At 36.3% G+C, this 16,381-nt stretch overlaps 1 protein-coding gene across 1 annotated transcript; it reads right to left on the bottom strand.

Moving 5' to 3' along the window:
• Window positions 1-12,008: 12,008 nt before the first annotated feature.
• ankmy2 (ankyrin repeat and MYND domain containing 2) lies at window positions 12,009-15,928 on the bottom strand (the record flags this gene model as incomplete). The annotated part of the gene is made up of 5 exons (XM_015399579.1): window positions 12,009-12,132; window positions 14,772-14,901; window positions 15,088-15,216; window positions 15,396-15,531; window positions 15,714-15,928. Coding segments are annotated over 5 exons (693 nt in total), but the record flags the coding sequence as incomplete, so codon positions are not given.
• Between the last annotated feature and the right edge of the window lie 453 nt (window positions 15,929-16,381).

Raw genomic sequence — 16,381 nt, 5'->3', positions numbered from 1 at the left:
AGAAAAAAGGTCAGAATTCTGAGATTAAAGTCAGAATTCTAAGAAAAAGGTCACAATTTTGAGAAAAAAAAGTCAGAATTCTGAGATTAAAGTCAGATTTCTGAGATTAAAGTCAGAATTCTAAGAAAAAAGTTAGAATTTTGAGATTAAAGTCAGAATTCTAAGAAAAAAAGTCAGATTTCTGAGATTAAAGTCAGAATTCTGAGATTAAAGTCAGAATTCTAAGAAAAAAGTCAGATTTCTGAGATTAAAGTCAGATTTCTGTTAAAATTCAGTTAACTTTTTATTTTATTTTTTTTAGTGGCCCTAATCCTCTTACGTATAAGTACATATTTTTTAGTACGAAAAACAACCTGGCTATGCATGCCTCAGTGTCAACATGACATTTTTGTAAAGCTAATGTTTTGCAAAGATAATATATACCCATGAATAAATAAAAGGGACATAATTTTGCTACATCAGTGTATGAACCCTTAACGTTTTCTCTTTGTGAACCAAGTTTTGATTAAGTTAAAACTTTAAGCAGTCTTCATTGGTAGGAGTCAATTGAGAACCTGATCCTGACTTGACACTATTGTCCTTAGATGGTGCTCTGCATGCAGCAGCCTGCTATGTGATCTCCTTTTCTACTTTCTCTATTTTATGTTGTTTTTTGGAATTTTTTTCTTTTGGTGAATACCGTATCTGATATTCTGAAAATATCCATCTATATAAATACCCATGTAAACATCCTGTGCAATAACCCTGCATAATGATCCTACTATTAAAACAAAAAAAAAAACAGCTGTGACATTTGGATGCACTATATATGGAGGACATTTTAATTATAATCTCTTACTTTAAACAGAATTTAACACTGAAATAAAATGAGGTGTTTATGCATCCATGTTATACATTGACTTTTTAAATTAAAAAAATATGAAATAATAAAAAAAGAACATTTTTCCATTTTAAAATCTACAGTGCTTTTTCAGTAGAGAACAACAATCGTTCAGTTCTGTATATAGACAATTTCCTGATTCACATATTTTATAAAACACCTGAACTGACCGTTGGTTATTTGTTTTTTAGTGCTTAATTAATTAATTAGCTGCCCTGCAAGGTTTTTAAAACTTGATTTCTCAAGAAAAAAAAAATCAAGATGCTCATTTCTGAGCCTGGATTGATATTTATTTCAGATTATGGTCATGGTGGAGAATCCTGCTTCACAGCAACAGGTTGAGCCAAACATTCTCAAAATGCAGGGTAATCTTTGAGCACACCATTTCACTTTTCTGTCACCACAGTTCTTCCAGCAGTCTCTTTTTCATCACCTGGCTTGCCACAGGTTTGCCTGCTGTGTCTGAAGTGGCTCACAGCAGTGACAGCTCATTGGCTAATTTGTATCAAGGGTAGCCTGGTCCCGGACGCTCCGGATGGCTTTACCATATTAACAAGTGCGCAAGTGAAGTTAGACACTGTTGTTAGACAACATGTGGTAATTTATTCATCCATCCATTTTCAGACACCCCAAGTGTGTCACAAGGGGTGCTGGTGCCTATCTCCAAGCGAGAAACGGGGTACACCCTGGACAGGTCGCCAGTCCATTGCAGGGCGACCAAGAGACAAACAATCATTTACACACACATACCCACACACTCACGGGGACTTTAGAGAAGCCAATTAACCTAACAGTCATGTTTTTGGACTGTGGGAGGAAGCTGGGAGAACATGGAGAACATGCAAGCTCCATGCAGAAAGAACCCGGGCTGGGAATCGAACCCAGAACCTTCTTGCTGCAAGGCACCCACTGCTCCACTGAGCAGACCGTTCAAAAATTCATGAACGTTCATAACTGTTTTAAATCAGGTTGGGTCCGGATCCGGACTGCGGTGCGCTAACCTGTGACCTCTGGTATATGCTGTATATATCCCATGCACCTTTTTCTTTCTTTCGCACTTTCTTCTTCTTTGACTATTTCAGCTGATGTAAAGAGTAAATTTCTGCACTGTGAGATCAAAAAAGTCAATCAATCAATCAGTCAATCCTTGCTGCTAAATTTTTGCGAATCTATCATTCCAAAAAACCCACAAAGCCCCTTTGTATCTTTAGCTGCCAAACACCCAAAGGGGCCAAAATCTAACAGGTGTATATAGCTGTTTGTAATGTTATCGACCATTACTAAAGCACACCTGAAAAAAGTTATTCCACCATATATCGTTGGGTTATGGTGTTCTATTGGTGACTTCCAGCAATGTTTTTTAGTGAGTTTACCACCTGGATTTGCTGGCCTCAGAAGTTTCCAAGTGACCTTCATTTAATTTTTTACTCTGGAAATGATCAACTACAGAGACTCTGAAAAAAAAAAAAAAAACGATAAAATAAAATCAGAGATCTTTATTGATTATTAACATCATTTTGTAATGATTGGGCTTTTTGTTTGTTTTTGTTTTTTTCAATTTAAAGGTTCCAAGGAGAACCAGGAAACAATGTTTGGGAAAGGTTTGATCCTCCTAGTCTTTTTCTATACCATCTTTAAGCTCATCCATACATTGAAAACCGCAAACAAAGCAAAAAAAGAACCCAAGCTGATCAAAAGCATCCATTTTTACTGCCTTTTGAACTGTTACCCTCGGGTAGAAAGTACCGCCACCCAACCCCTTTTAGAAAAAAAAAAAAGGACAAAACACTCTTTCATTGCCAAACCAATCTGTTAAACAAACATTTGCAGGAAGACAGGTTTTAAACACTTTATTGTTTAACAGGCCTATACATTAAAAACCTTTCATGTGTTCTTAAAAGGTGTCTTTTTGAGTAAATGTATATTAAATGTTTTATTTCCTTTAAAAGTGATAAGAGACCTCAGTGGATTACTGGTTACTGGTCTACACACTGAGTTTGAGAGGCTTTTAATGTTGATGTTAAGGTTGGTTTTCATACTGTTTTAGTTTAACTCATGAGTGTTTTTATCCAGTGTTTTTACTGCATTTGTTCAGACATCATTTGCTTTATCAGGCTCTAAATTCATTTTACACTTCTCCTCCAAGCATCCCTATTTTTTAGACTTTGGTACCTTCCTACTTTCATTTTGATCATGTTAGCAAACCATGGCACAGTCCAAATACAGCATATTGGTAAGGACTCTAAAGGTCTTACCAAAGCAGAAGATTTTGTTGGCCGAGATCTCTTTTAGAACACTGCAGTCCCTATTCATTGACTGTGCAATATTCTGTGCAATATGCTGACTGTGCAATATATGTGAATATAATAGTCGTACCACTACCTCACCGTTGTTCCTTACCTACAGTACTACACTTTAATGTAAAACTAAATCCACCTGTATATAAGCCATCCTGATTGTACATATGTCACCTCAAACCTCTGTGTTACTCCCCTTGTATTTTTAAATTTTTTTATTTCTTATTTTTATCTTTTTTATTTATTTTTATTTTATTTTTATTTATTTTTATTCCTATTGCACCTTTTCCTCCTTGTTTGCACCTTCTTTAAGTACTATGCCAATATGTGACCAGTGAATTTCTCCGCTGTGAGATCAATAAAGCTCATCTAATATAATCTATTTTACAAGCATCATCCATGTGCGTTTCTGTCACATTGGGAAAGCACAGGTACGGAGTTCCTTTCCTACCCACAGTGGTGTTCTTACTCTTGACTCCACAAAAGGTGAAGGAGGAGCTTAGATTAGGGGATCTAATTTGTGTTCGGACTGAGTCCATGTCCTTTCCATTTAATAAACATATCTGTACTCAAGAATGCAGTGATATCTCAAAGGATTTCCCAGTCTCTAGCATCATGGTCCATTGAAACATTGTACGTAAATTTGTCTCTGTGTATTCACTGAGCTCTTACCCAGGTGTTGCACTGAATATGCTGAAATGCTGAAATGATGTGCTCTCTGACACGCACCCAATTCTACCAGCAGTGTTTCAGTGCAGAGAGCCTCTGTGCGGTCGGACTTAGATCATGGCAGGATTGCATCATCTGATAGAAATGTACTTCTAGGCTTATAAAAAACCAGTAAACTGGTTATCTGGATGGTAATATGTACGTCTCTTGTGTGCCTGCTCTTTATCTAATCACCTTACATTGTTTCAATTGGCTCTGACATTGGTGATGGAGCTCAATATTTAGATTTTCATTTTAATTCAATTCAGTGATCCTTTTTGTGATGGCTGTTTATTAACTGTATTAAAAGAATTTGCTGATACACAAGCTGCATATGGGGTAATTGCACTGTGTGGAACCACTCTGACTGAGTTGTAATCAGCTGTGATCAACCGCAGAGGCCCCGATCCTCACTATGGCGCTTCCACATTCAGTGGAACTAAGGAATTAGTATTTCTGGTACATATGCACAGTTTATAGAATGTCATATATCTAAAATGGTTATTTCAATAAGCTTTTGCTGTTAGAATGATTCGAAACTTGTTTGATGAGTTTAAATGTTTTAGATTTTGACCTGGAGATCCGTAAATTTAGTCATGATGTTATAAATAATCCATAAATGTAGCCATTAAAAGTAATGTATGCCTCAATTACTTACTTAGCCAGAGGGGGACCACTTCTCACTGAATAGAAAATGTATAAGCCTGGTAAATGATAAGTTTGTTTAGCGCTGCTTTCATTCCTGATGAAATAGTTCCCTGGGTAATGTGCCATGTTGTCCATGTGAAAATCCATCTCTTGTCTTCTGCTTTCTGTAAGGCTTTTTCCTAGTTTTTCAGTTTAGTTGGGATTGACATCATATTCTCGACTACTATATCACATAAAATGTCTGGTCAGTTAAACATTGTATATATGTTTTTTTCTCTTGTATAAAAGTATACAACATTTTTTTTTTATTATTTGAGCATACTAATTTGGATCAGATTAAATCTACTTGTGTATTTTGATTCTGTAGTTAGAAGAACTAAATGCAGTGATTCCAACATGGCAAATGTCAGAGGTTTCCAGAGGTCATTATGATCGAATCGATTTCTCAGAGCACAGCACTGTGGGATAAGAATTTAATTTGAAAAAGACAAACAGATAAATGTTTTTTTATTAAAGGTTTGAGCAAAGTTTTTTTTTATAAAGATCCAAAGCAGCTTCCTAAAGTTTCCTACATGCACAAATAATGCTGTATTCCTTGCAAGAGATCTTTTGTTGTTGTTCTTACAGTAGTTTTCTTGAGGTCTGCAACTGAGATACTGAAACTAAATGGTTTTTCATTTTTTTTTTTTTTTCCAAAATGTCATGAAAAACCCATGAACAATCAAATCATTTTGGTTTATCATATTTAATTTACGGCTTATAACTTAATTACATTTTAAAAGCTTGCTACTTTATGTGAATATCACTCTAAGACTAAAGGTCAATTCTATTACTTCTCTAATGGTGAATAAAGACACAGAATAATGTAGTTTTACCCAAAATATATATATATATATGTTTACTGGGTGGGGGTTAAACGCGTGACACATTTATGGAGGCCTTAGTCCTCAACATGGCTGTCATGGGTTTGAGCCCTGACCTGTGACCTTTGCTACATGTTTCCCCCCCTCTCTCCAATCCTGCTTTCTGGCTGTCTACTTTAAAAAAAAAAGTACAAAAATATATATTTTGTAACTGAAATATTTCTTTGGTATTCCAAAAATAAACCAAACACATTAATTAAAATAAACTTTAGACTTAAACACTCTGAAAGTACCCAAATATTTAGGAAATTAGTCTTCTTGTGAAAGTTTCATGTTGGATTAGGTTAAAGGAACAGCTTACAGAATTGAGAGCCATCTAGTGGTCAAAATTGGAACAGTTGATCCTTAAAGGCAGCCGGAGAAGAAAAATGTAGCTACTGAAAGGGCTTTAAAGGGAAATTCACATGTAATTCATTAGAAGAAAAACAAAATAAAATTTACAGCAAAATTCTGTTCAGGTTCTAGATAGCATTTTGCATTTACCAGGAAAGTAGATAAATCATTAAAATCATTGATGAACCTGAAAGGTTGATAATTGATAAAAAAATATAATGAATTAGACACTTTAACCACCTTTATCTTCTATTTTGTTGTTCAGGCATTGGGCATTCCCTTTGCAGTAAAGCGGGCCTCTCCTGGGTTTGTGTTTGAATTAAAAGCAGGGCGAGGTTCCGTCTTTGATGGCACCCTTTCTCTATCAGGGTCTTAATTCCTGTCAGTTACCTGTCTATAATACAATGGCTCAGACTAACCAAAATTAGATATTACTTATGTGAGAAACAATGAATGTTGGCTTGTCTAACTGATAATAAGATTGGTTTTCATTTAAATAAAAGCTAAGAGGTGATATCCCCTTCCTATTTGCTTTTGTGGTTCCTGTGCAGTTTGCAGAAACCAAATGATCCAAAAGACAGATGTCCTTGTGACTGAAATACTGATATAAAGCATGGACTAAAAAAAAATTCAGCTTTGTTTTGCCAAAAAGAAAGTTGTATAGTGCTGCTGAAGGGGAAGAGGAAAGTTGGAACCATCTGAGAATTGTTGTTAAAAAAAAGGGATAAAGGAGAGCCAAATAACAGGATCACAGGAAGGATGGAAAAGGGGTCAAATGATGCTTGAGTGCAGAAAGAAGCTGGTTAACTGGAAAGTTGCAGAACAAAAGCATTTACAGTAAAGAACATGAGCATATGAAGAAGAAAAAGAGGCAGGAAAAAAATATTTAATAAAGGAGATGAAAGGACATAACCAATTACAAAACAAGCAGTTGTTATAAAAAGAGAGGACATGAAAAAGAGAATGAATAATCAGGATGTATAAAATATAAAGGGCACAATAAAGATAATTGGGTTGTAATCGTCCACTTGCCAAGACTTAGTTCCAATGAAAATTTTACTTCAAAAATGTTTGACTATAGATCAAAAGTTCTCTTAACTTTGACCTGAAGCACAGACTGCAAACCATTTACCTGAATAGAAGCTGTTCTTCAGGTTTATAAAGGAAACAAACGAATAAAGGGATAAAACATATGTATTTCCATGATGGATTAATCAATATTCAGCTCACAGAGACAAGGTCCTGGGTTTGAATTGTGGTCTGGGCCAAAGGGTAAATAGCCTGAATTTCTAAAGGGCTTTATCAATTCCAAACACCCAGAAGGGTAAAGGTCTTTTTTTGTCTGTTATGACTGTTAGACTAAATAATTAAGTTGTTTCTATGCATGATTGTCCTGTGGGTCACCCCACTACTCCAGATAGGCATCTGCTCCCCTTCTACCCTGCATGGACAAGTCGGCATAGTCAATTGATAGTTAATTATTGTTTCTATTATGCAGAACTTACTTTTTTTGTAACATATTTATATATTTCTTACTTTATGAATGGAGTATTTGAACGAACAGCAGTAGCCAATGTTGTATATTTTTGTTTTCTGAAATCCGAATTATCTATATCATCTTAAATAATGCACCACTTTTATGGTTCAAAACATAATTTTGAATCCCCCCAGGCTGTTTTTAAACTTCACACCCAATCTCTGTTATTGTCTCCCATCCCTCTGATTCCTTCCCAAACAGAGACACCACTGGCCCATTCAGTTCACTTCCGAAAGAAAATAAAGGGCGGCACGGCCACCTCTCCCCAGAGGAGTATTTACTCTTCAACGCCCCTTTGAGTGTCTGATGGGACGGGGCTACATGAATGCTGAAAGGTAAACATGATTGGCGCCGGCTTTTGTGCTTCTCACAGAGAAATGAAAAAGAAAAGTGAGAGGAGCCTCCCTGGGAGTGCTGACACTCGGATGCAGGAAGCGTGTAGCCACTAACCCTCATAGGAAGTGGAAGGTGGCTGGGTTAACTATGTATTGACAAGGTGTATGGCAGGAGTGGGTTCATGATCAGGAAGGACCCGCATGCAGGAATTGGGAGCGTGGGAAGATGGAACGGTGAGGGATAAAAAGTATGCTCAACACCTTGATAAGAGACAAGAGCGAAGGGTCACCATGGAAACATAGTTTGGAAACGTTCCCAAAAGAAGACTTACAATGAGTGACAGATTGTGTCTGAATCACATGCCTGGAGCTGATTTGTCTCCTGTGGGGTAATTTTGCAGTTATTTCTGCCACAAATCGATAGTATGTTCTTTGGGAATATTTCAGTTGATTGATTGATTGATTGATTGATTGATTGATTGATTGATTTCACAGTGGAGAAATTTACTCGTTACATCAGCTCAAATAGTCAAAAGAGAAGAAGAAGGTGCCAAAGAAAGAAAAAGGTGCACAAAAAAGCTGTCATATGTGGACTCTATATACTGTTTATAACAAACAGTATATAGAGTCCACATATGACAGCTTTTTTTTCTTATAGCAGGATCATTATATAGGCTTACTGCAAAGGGTTATTATACGAGTATCTATATATATATATATATATAGTTATTGCACAGGTTATCAAATAGTAATTGCACATTATACATTGCACAAGTTACTGCTGTTGTATTATCGCATTGTAGAGTCTGGTTGCAGCAGAGATAAACATCAAAAGAGACATTTAGCCTCAAGATTAATTAGCAAAACCAGACATCATCAAATCCTTAATGCAACAGCTATTAAAACGTTTCATATATAGTATATAAGGGCATATATTATAAATTAAATTGTTTTTATTCAACAAACTACATATAAGGAAAAGAAACAAAGCGCATTGCAGTGGAGCATCTAGTCAAAAGTTGCTAAAGCATGATAAAGATGTGTTTAAAGTGTCAAACTCTGGCATCCATGTGAATCATAACAGTCAGTCATTATAGGAATTATCATATGATTCTTATAATGATTTGTCCAGTGATATGAAGAAAGTCAGCTGTAGCTTAAAGGGGCTTCAAAAGAGGTTCGTAAGCAGGGATTTGAAAGCACTCTGTGGTAAGCCTGGTCTCCCTGACTGGCTGCATATGACAAGAAAGTAATGAGTCCAAAAACCTATAAATTCTGGCAGCATTCAGAGACAAAGTTTTCTTGACCAGCATTTTTATTTTCACACGCATGGTTTGAGTTATCAGGTATTTTCCAACAATTCCATCACCAGGGTTATTTACTGCATATAAGCAAACGGTGGATTCTCAGTCTAAAACATGAAATTCATGCTTTCTACACATAATAATTCTTGGTTTGAATATTGAGAGTATAAATGTACTGCAGTTAATTTTTTAATTCAGTTCATACACTTCAAAAAATTATTTTAAGGGAAGTTAAAAAAAAACAATTTTTGTAGATCTTCATGGTTGTCTACAAAGAAAACATATGTCTTCTTTTTATTTAATAAGATATTTTAACTCATCTTGACTGATCTACCCATTACCAGGCTTGACAATGGTTTGGTTCAAAAAAAAAAAAAGAAAATAGGATGATTTTTCATTCTTTTAGGAATAGGGCCACTTAGATAACTTCTCAATTTAAGAAATTTATATTCAGAAGTTTTACGTTTTCTGGCCAAGCGAAGTGTATAAATAGAATCACTTTTCTTAGTCTCCTTTTATCATTAAAAATTGACCTTAGATGAGGTGAAGTGAGAAGTGAGGTCTGCTTTGAGTATTTTTAGACCTTCAGTAGTTTGATGCAATCATGGAGTAATTTTGGAAAGCTGGCCTCTCCTGGGAAATCTTCCCTTTTTCCACATTTTTTTATATGCATGTATGATTCTTACTGTTTTTTACTGAAGCAACAAATCTTTAAATATTACATATTTCAAGATCTTTGTATTTTATTTAAATTCTTCTCTTAGGGCATGATTTTTGACATAATTTATGGAAATATATGTCACCGCAGGTTTCAATTAGTTAATTTGATTCAGTTCAGACCAGAACAAAAAGATTGTCATTCACTGTAAGATTTTATGGGTTTCCAATTCTGGTGAAACACTGCTCCCCAGTGGTCATCCTTATGACCTACAACATAATGACTGAATATTAACTACAAAACAATCACAACTGAGATAACAATTGACCTATGTTGATCAAATCTTTTTGTATTACTTTTTAATTCCTATCATAAAATAAAATCTGTAAAAAGGTTTTTAATGTTTGTTTGTCCCCAAGTGTAAATATGATCAAATGTATTCCAAAAAAAGAAAGTTAAAAACAATCCACTGGATTTTGTTTTCAATTTTGAAGACGTTTCGCTTCCCATCCAGGAAGCTTTTTCAATTCAAAATGTCAGGAATAGCGTCGAGTTCGAGACTATTCCTGACATTTTGAATAACTGAGAATCTTCACCAGCATGATCAAATGTATTTCTTTTAGTAAATCTGGGGGCTAAAATCTAAACCAAAATTTTATGTTAGACTTTAAAATTCCCCAATAGAACACAAAAGAAGACCTCAGATTTGTTTTGTAAAAAAATCAAACATGGTTTCTTAGTTCAGTTTGAACCAACTGACTAAATGAAACATCTTCCAGTTGTTAACTATGTTCAACAGTGTGTATCAACTCCATTGCAGAAACCAGCTACTTTTTGAAGTAATTACGACTCCTGACCAAAAACTAAAACATAACCCATAAAACGTTTTCTGAAGGAAAGGCCTGATTTTGATGCAAGTAGAGAATGTGCAGAGAACATAGCAGTAAGGTTTGGAACGAGATGATATGTCTATAATGAACTACAGGAGGCAGCATGGGGTGACGGGATCTGATATAGGCAGCCTGAGGCCCTTTAAAGAGGTGAGTAAGTACAAAGAATACCTCAGACTTATTCTGGTTCTATTTCAATGAAAAGGCAGCTTGAATAGTTGGGGGGATTGAAGTTAGAGTGGTCCAACTTAATCTAAGCCCTCTCTCTTTAGTTATGCTGCTATAGTCTTGTGATGCTGGAGAGCATACTAGACACTTTTTCTTATGATACTTCACTGCTGATTTTTAGCTGTGGCTGACATTAATTCTACTTTCTCTGTGGATGAAAAAAAATTGTCCAAAACTGATCAACCGAATAAGCAATGGCTGCCAATAACTACACAACCTTGTTTTTATTTCCCAAATTTTCACTATTTGCCCACACAATTGTCCAGCTATTTCTCTCTTGGATAAAGTCACCTAAAGCTACTATATACCCTTTAATTTTTCTTTACCAAAGAAAAAAAATCATTCACCTGAACATCAGTGTTTTTGCACATGGAACATCCTCACAGACCGCTTCGTTTTGAAGCGTAGGGCTGCTTAACAGTCAGGTTCTGCTGGAGGCTTCTTCCTGTTAATATGGGAGTCTTTACTATGAACTTCCACTACATACATCCTCATATGAAGGTTTCTGTCAAAGTCATTTGATGCAATGAGTTTGAACTTCCTAGAGAGGAAAACCTTTTGATCATTCCACTACTGCATATGTGCTGATGGTAAAGTCGCTTGAGGCATTTGTTTAAAAAAACAGATCAATAAATATGCTTAAATGATTCAAATCAAATTGACATTTTAATTTTGGGTTCTTTTTCTTGTCAAAAGTATAATAACTATAAGTGAGAAAATTAATTACATTTATATTTCGGTGGACACAGATGTATTTTTTTACCATTATGTTTTTGTGCTGCGTTTAACAATGCATTTACATTTCATTCCATAGTTCACTAAAACAATTTCACACACACATCATCCTCAGATTTTTGTTTTTTGGTTAGGGTGAAGCAGCCTGGCCTTAGACACATGTCAAAAAGGAGGCTGTTGGTACAAAAATAAATAAGACATACTTCAGACAAACATGGTTGCTTCTTTCTCACAGTTTGCTACAGACTCTTAAGGCGGATCAACGTTGCATTATAGCTGTGAACCTGAACTCCTCCATGTGTCCTTCCACATTTCCAAACACAAATAAGTTGTACATGTCATATTTACATTTGCAGATGACAAAAAAATATCATTTGGAAAAGGACAAAAGATGGCAGCTGTGGTCATGTCTCTAGTGTCAGTCCATAGGTGTTGATAAATATGCGTTTTGGATTTCTTGTATCTTCCTGGACCAGTCTCTATTGGTCTTCCAGTCAGTGTTCCCATTTCCTAGCTGACTGCGCTGGATAGTTGAAGATGGTGGTGCCTGAAATCAGGCTGTTCGGGTGTTTCTCAGTCTGAGGGAGTCTCGTCACTCTTGGTTTCTACAGAGAGCTCCTGCATGGAATCTGCAGCCTCCTGAACGCTACTTTCCTCTGAAAAAACAAAAACAAAACAAAAACAAGAGTCAGTCAGTGCAGGATACAGTCAGCCAACAACATGCTGCCTCATATTTTAATAGATTGGTTAGAAAATAAAACCCTACAAATCCAATCTGACCTCAAAAGAACAAGAACAAAGCAGAATTTACACAGAAATTCAACAATTTGAAAAGACCTGAGCCTCATTGCTGCTTCGGTAGGGCTTAGCAGAAGAAGAAGCAGCTAGTTTCTACTTATTAACTGCTGTATTGAGTGATGACCTGTATTAAGGTTAAAACAGCTTGCTGACCAGGAACATTAAGGTATGTGTAACACAAGATCAAATAGAACAACAACACATTTCAAGGGAGGCAACGGTTGCTGCACATCTATCTGCTCAAGGCCATATTTGAACTATTATAAATATTATGTCTATTGATCTGCAAAAGGGAGCAATTAACACTTAGAGGATAAAACCCAGCAGCTGATCTTCTCTAGAGGGCATCAAAGTGAATTTGTCAAAGAAAGGAACATTTAAAGGGAAATTGCAAATAAGAAACTGGAGCTTAACCTCTAGACTCCACACCCCCAATCAGCCTTGCTTAGGGGCCCTAAGCAAAACTCAGTTTTGGGGCCCTCTATGGGTTCTATGCACAACTTCACTACTTTCTGAACTTAAGGCGGTTCTTTTATTTCCTGTCTTTTTCTATTGATGAACTGATTCATCCAGGTGTGTCTGGCCATGTTTACTGAGGTTAGGCACAACTGGAGGAATCAGAGAGGAAACAAAGAGCTGCCTTAAGTTCAGGAAATATTGGAGTTGTGCATATAGCCAAATTTCTGTCAATAATATCCATTGTTGCAATTACCTGTGTCAAAGTATCTCTATTAGTCTCCCTAAGATGAAATTCTTCTTGGACATAAACCATGTTATTCACTCACCTGAGTGAAGTTGCCCCCCCCCCACCCTCTTCAAATCAGACAAAATTAGTGTCAAACGTTTGTGCTACATTTGTGCAGCAAAAATTGTCGTTTGTGCTGCTTTGGCTTTGAAGATATTAATGAAAATGTAAAGGTCAAAAGGTCAACCAGCCCCCCCACATTCTTCAAATTAGACAAAATTGGTGTCAAACGTTTGTGCAGCAAAAATTTTCGTTTGTGCCGCTATCATTACTTTACAGTGTAAAATTATATAATCATAGGTTAGCAACTTATTATTTATATGAAATTCAGAGTTTCAGAATGAGCAAATGTTCACTGACCTTTGATTACTTCTACAAACAATTATTAATACCATTAAAATGATAGCAGTACAAAAATGTATATATTTTAAAATATGCAGTTTTTAATTTTTTATACATTTATTTTAAATATTTTACATTTAAAATTAACTTTAAAATTTAATATTTTGTATGGCAAAAATTTTCATTTGTACTGTTATCATTTTAATGAGAATAATAAATTTGTAGAGGTCATCAAAGGTCAGTTAACATCCATTTTTGCTGCACAAACATTTGACATTAATTTTGTCTGATTTGAAAAAGGTGGGGGGGGGCAACTTCACTCAGGTTATTCACCTCACTACTACAACCTAATCCCAACTCCTGCAGGGCTGTTTAGTCTGATATTTGTATGCATCATTTAGCGTTACTAAAAGTAATAAAATCAACTAGTGTGCAGATTATTTAGAGTAAAAGTGTCATGTGGTTTAAACTGTTTGGTTCCAACCACAATGGGATTTTAGAAAAATAACATGTAGTGCAGGAACAACAAAAAAATTAATTTAGGATAAATGGCAGGCAAAAGTCAAATAACTAATAATAAAAAAGTGCTTATCTTTGTTCTTTAAGCAAAAGTTTGTTTTAGAGAAGTTTCCACGGGTCCTTCCTCATCTGTGTGCCAATCTGGTGCCAAGAACCATAATTTTTTAACAATATAGTAATAGTAGTGTATTATTAGTAATCATTTCTACATGGTTAAAAATATATTGATGTAAAATGCATAATCTTATCATATCATTGTGTGTTTCATTACTATATTGAACAATATTTAGGCAGCAGAGACCAAAGTAAAGACTTGTGGGACAAAAGAACAAAGGCACAATGTTGGAAGGCTGATGTTTAGGTTTGACTTGCAGGCAAATGATCAGAGCACTTGCATTCCTTTATTTAACAACCATCTATGTGTCCCGAGGTATATAAACATTAAAATGTCAGGATATTCTCAAAATGTATTCTAGGTTGCAGTTGGGTCGTCATCAGAATAGCAGGAACTGAAATACAACAGAAGAACTAAGAAACAGACTAAGAAAAAGTCGAGACCTCACATTAATATGCTGTGGTGGATGCGAAAGACGGCTGACCAGAAAACTGAAGCAACAATTTAAAGACAGTTAAACCAAATGTTGGGTGATGGGGGGTAGGCAGTTTGGCTTCATCTTTCTTAAACACAGCAGCAGACTGGAATCTGCTCTGCGCATCTGGACACTGAAGTATAGATGTAAATAATAAGGGTTGGAAGATCAGATGGGTTTTATTAAATCTCTAGATCTGATTTAGTTTTACAAACCAAAATACACAACCTATAAACTATATGAACACATGATAAAGTTTAAATGTTTTTTGTTTTGGTTTTCTGGTTGCTGGATGAATCACCTTTACTCTGCTGCATCCTCAGTCTGGCCGCTTCAACCTCCTGCTTTTCTCGCTCCTCTTGGAGCTTCTTACAAACCTTCTTGTGGGTGAACCAATGCATTTTCTGGCACGCTTGGCCACAGTAGATAACCTGGATAATGGAAAAAAGAGCCAAGCGTCTGTATACAATAACCAAATGTCAAGATAAGCTAAAAAAGCTAAGATATCATGTCCGAGTTTAGCTCCTAATTGTTCAGAATGACAGCAAATGACGGCCCAGAAATAAATACTTAATTTAAATGTCGTCACAATTTATTCCAGTAGTTTTGACACTCACCATTTTACAGATGGAGCATCTTTTCTCGGCTCCCTTTTCCCCACAGGTGGTACAGAACTCTGCATCCATGAAGCCAACCTGACCCGTTATAGCCTGAGTCAGCACTGACAGAGCTGTGGGGTCGTTTCCCTGACGTATCATCGAGAACAAGAAAACCGATCAGACCTGCTAAAGTTCAGTTGTCTGTTTTCCAAGTCACTGAGTTTAGTTTTTAGTTTAATCTACAAAATGCTCCTCTTCACTTCCAAATCCTGTGATTTGTGAGGGAGGGAAATGTTTGGAATGAATGCCTTCAATGTAAAACTTACAATGTCCACCGGAGCGATACTCCGCACTAGCTGCTGCAGCAGCGTGGCGTCGCAGTACGGGAACTTGCGTATACACTCGCGGATGAACTTTTCCTGAAAGACTGGGAAACCGTCGCTGTCCCGACCTTTCAGCAAACTGGAAAACACAAAAAAACAGAAATACGAAAAACGAGCTGAATAACAGGACAAGATTCAGAGTTAAAATAATCTTTGGGGAAGAAAACAAGCCTGAGATCCAGTTTCTAGGAACCACCATTTCTCTGAACCCAGCAATGCCCGCACACATCCACCCTGCTTTACACAAGCAAGTATTCCAACCTCTTTATGAGGCCGTCCAGCTTATCCTCACGGTCTTTCAGGAAGGAGGCACACTTCCCCAGCACGCAGCTGATGTAGTGCATCTTCATCGCCAGAACCTCGTTCATGTCCTGCTGCTTGATGCACTTCTCACAGATGAGCTCCATCACTCTTCTGCTTTTGTCCAGAGCCTCCACCTCTGCGAGCAACGGGTTTTCCTTCACCAGCATCACCAACTGGAACAAAAAAACCAACAACAAATTCCAGTTGTTGATTTACTTTTACACAGTTTAGACAGGAACAGTACTAATAAAATGCAGAGAATAAAGGGCAATAACTGATCCCTCATCTTCAGTTTAATCTTTTTTGTTTGGACTGTTTTAATTTAAACAATTAAACAGGTACACAGGGGAAGAAAATCAGATCAACAAACTTTTTAAGTACCGTAATTTTCGGATTATAAGCCGTACCTGAATATAAGCCGCAGAAGCTAAATTGCATGATTTGTACATATACAAGCCGCACCAGACTATAAGCCGCAGGTTTTTTATGTTTAATTACCATATGGTTTGTGCACAGAGAGGATTGACAGGAAAGAGGCAACTGTTTGGGGAAGCTCCTATTTATTAACATTTCAACACAATTGAATTGAGACAAGATTACGTGCAGCGGTTCTATTTCCTTTGTTT

Source organism: Cyprinodon variegatus, unplaced genomic scaffold (assembly GCF_000732505.1).
Source record: "Cyprinodon variegatus isolate N-32 unplaced genomic scaffold, C_variegatus-1.0 Scaffold1026, whole genome shotgun sequence".
In the NCBI taxonomy this organism is placed as follows: domain Eukaryota; kingdom Metazoa; phylum Chordata; class Actinopteri; order Cyprinodontiformes; family Cyprinodontidae; genus Cyprinodon; species Cyprinodon variegatus.
Note: the sequence above shows the minus strand (reverse complement) of the source record. Positions and strands in the feature narration are given on the sequence as shown.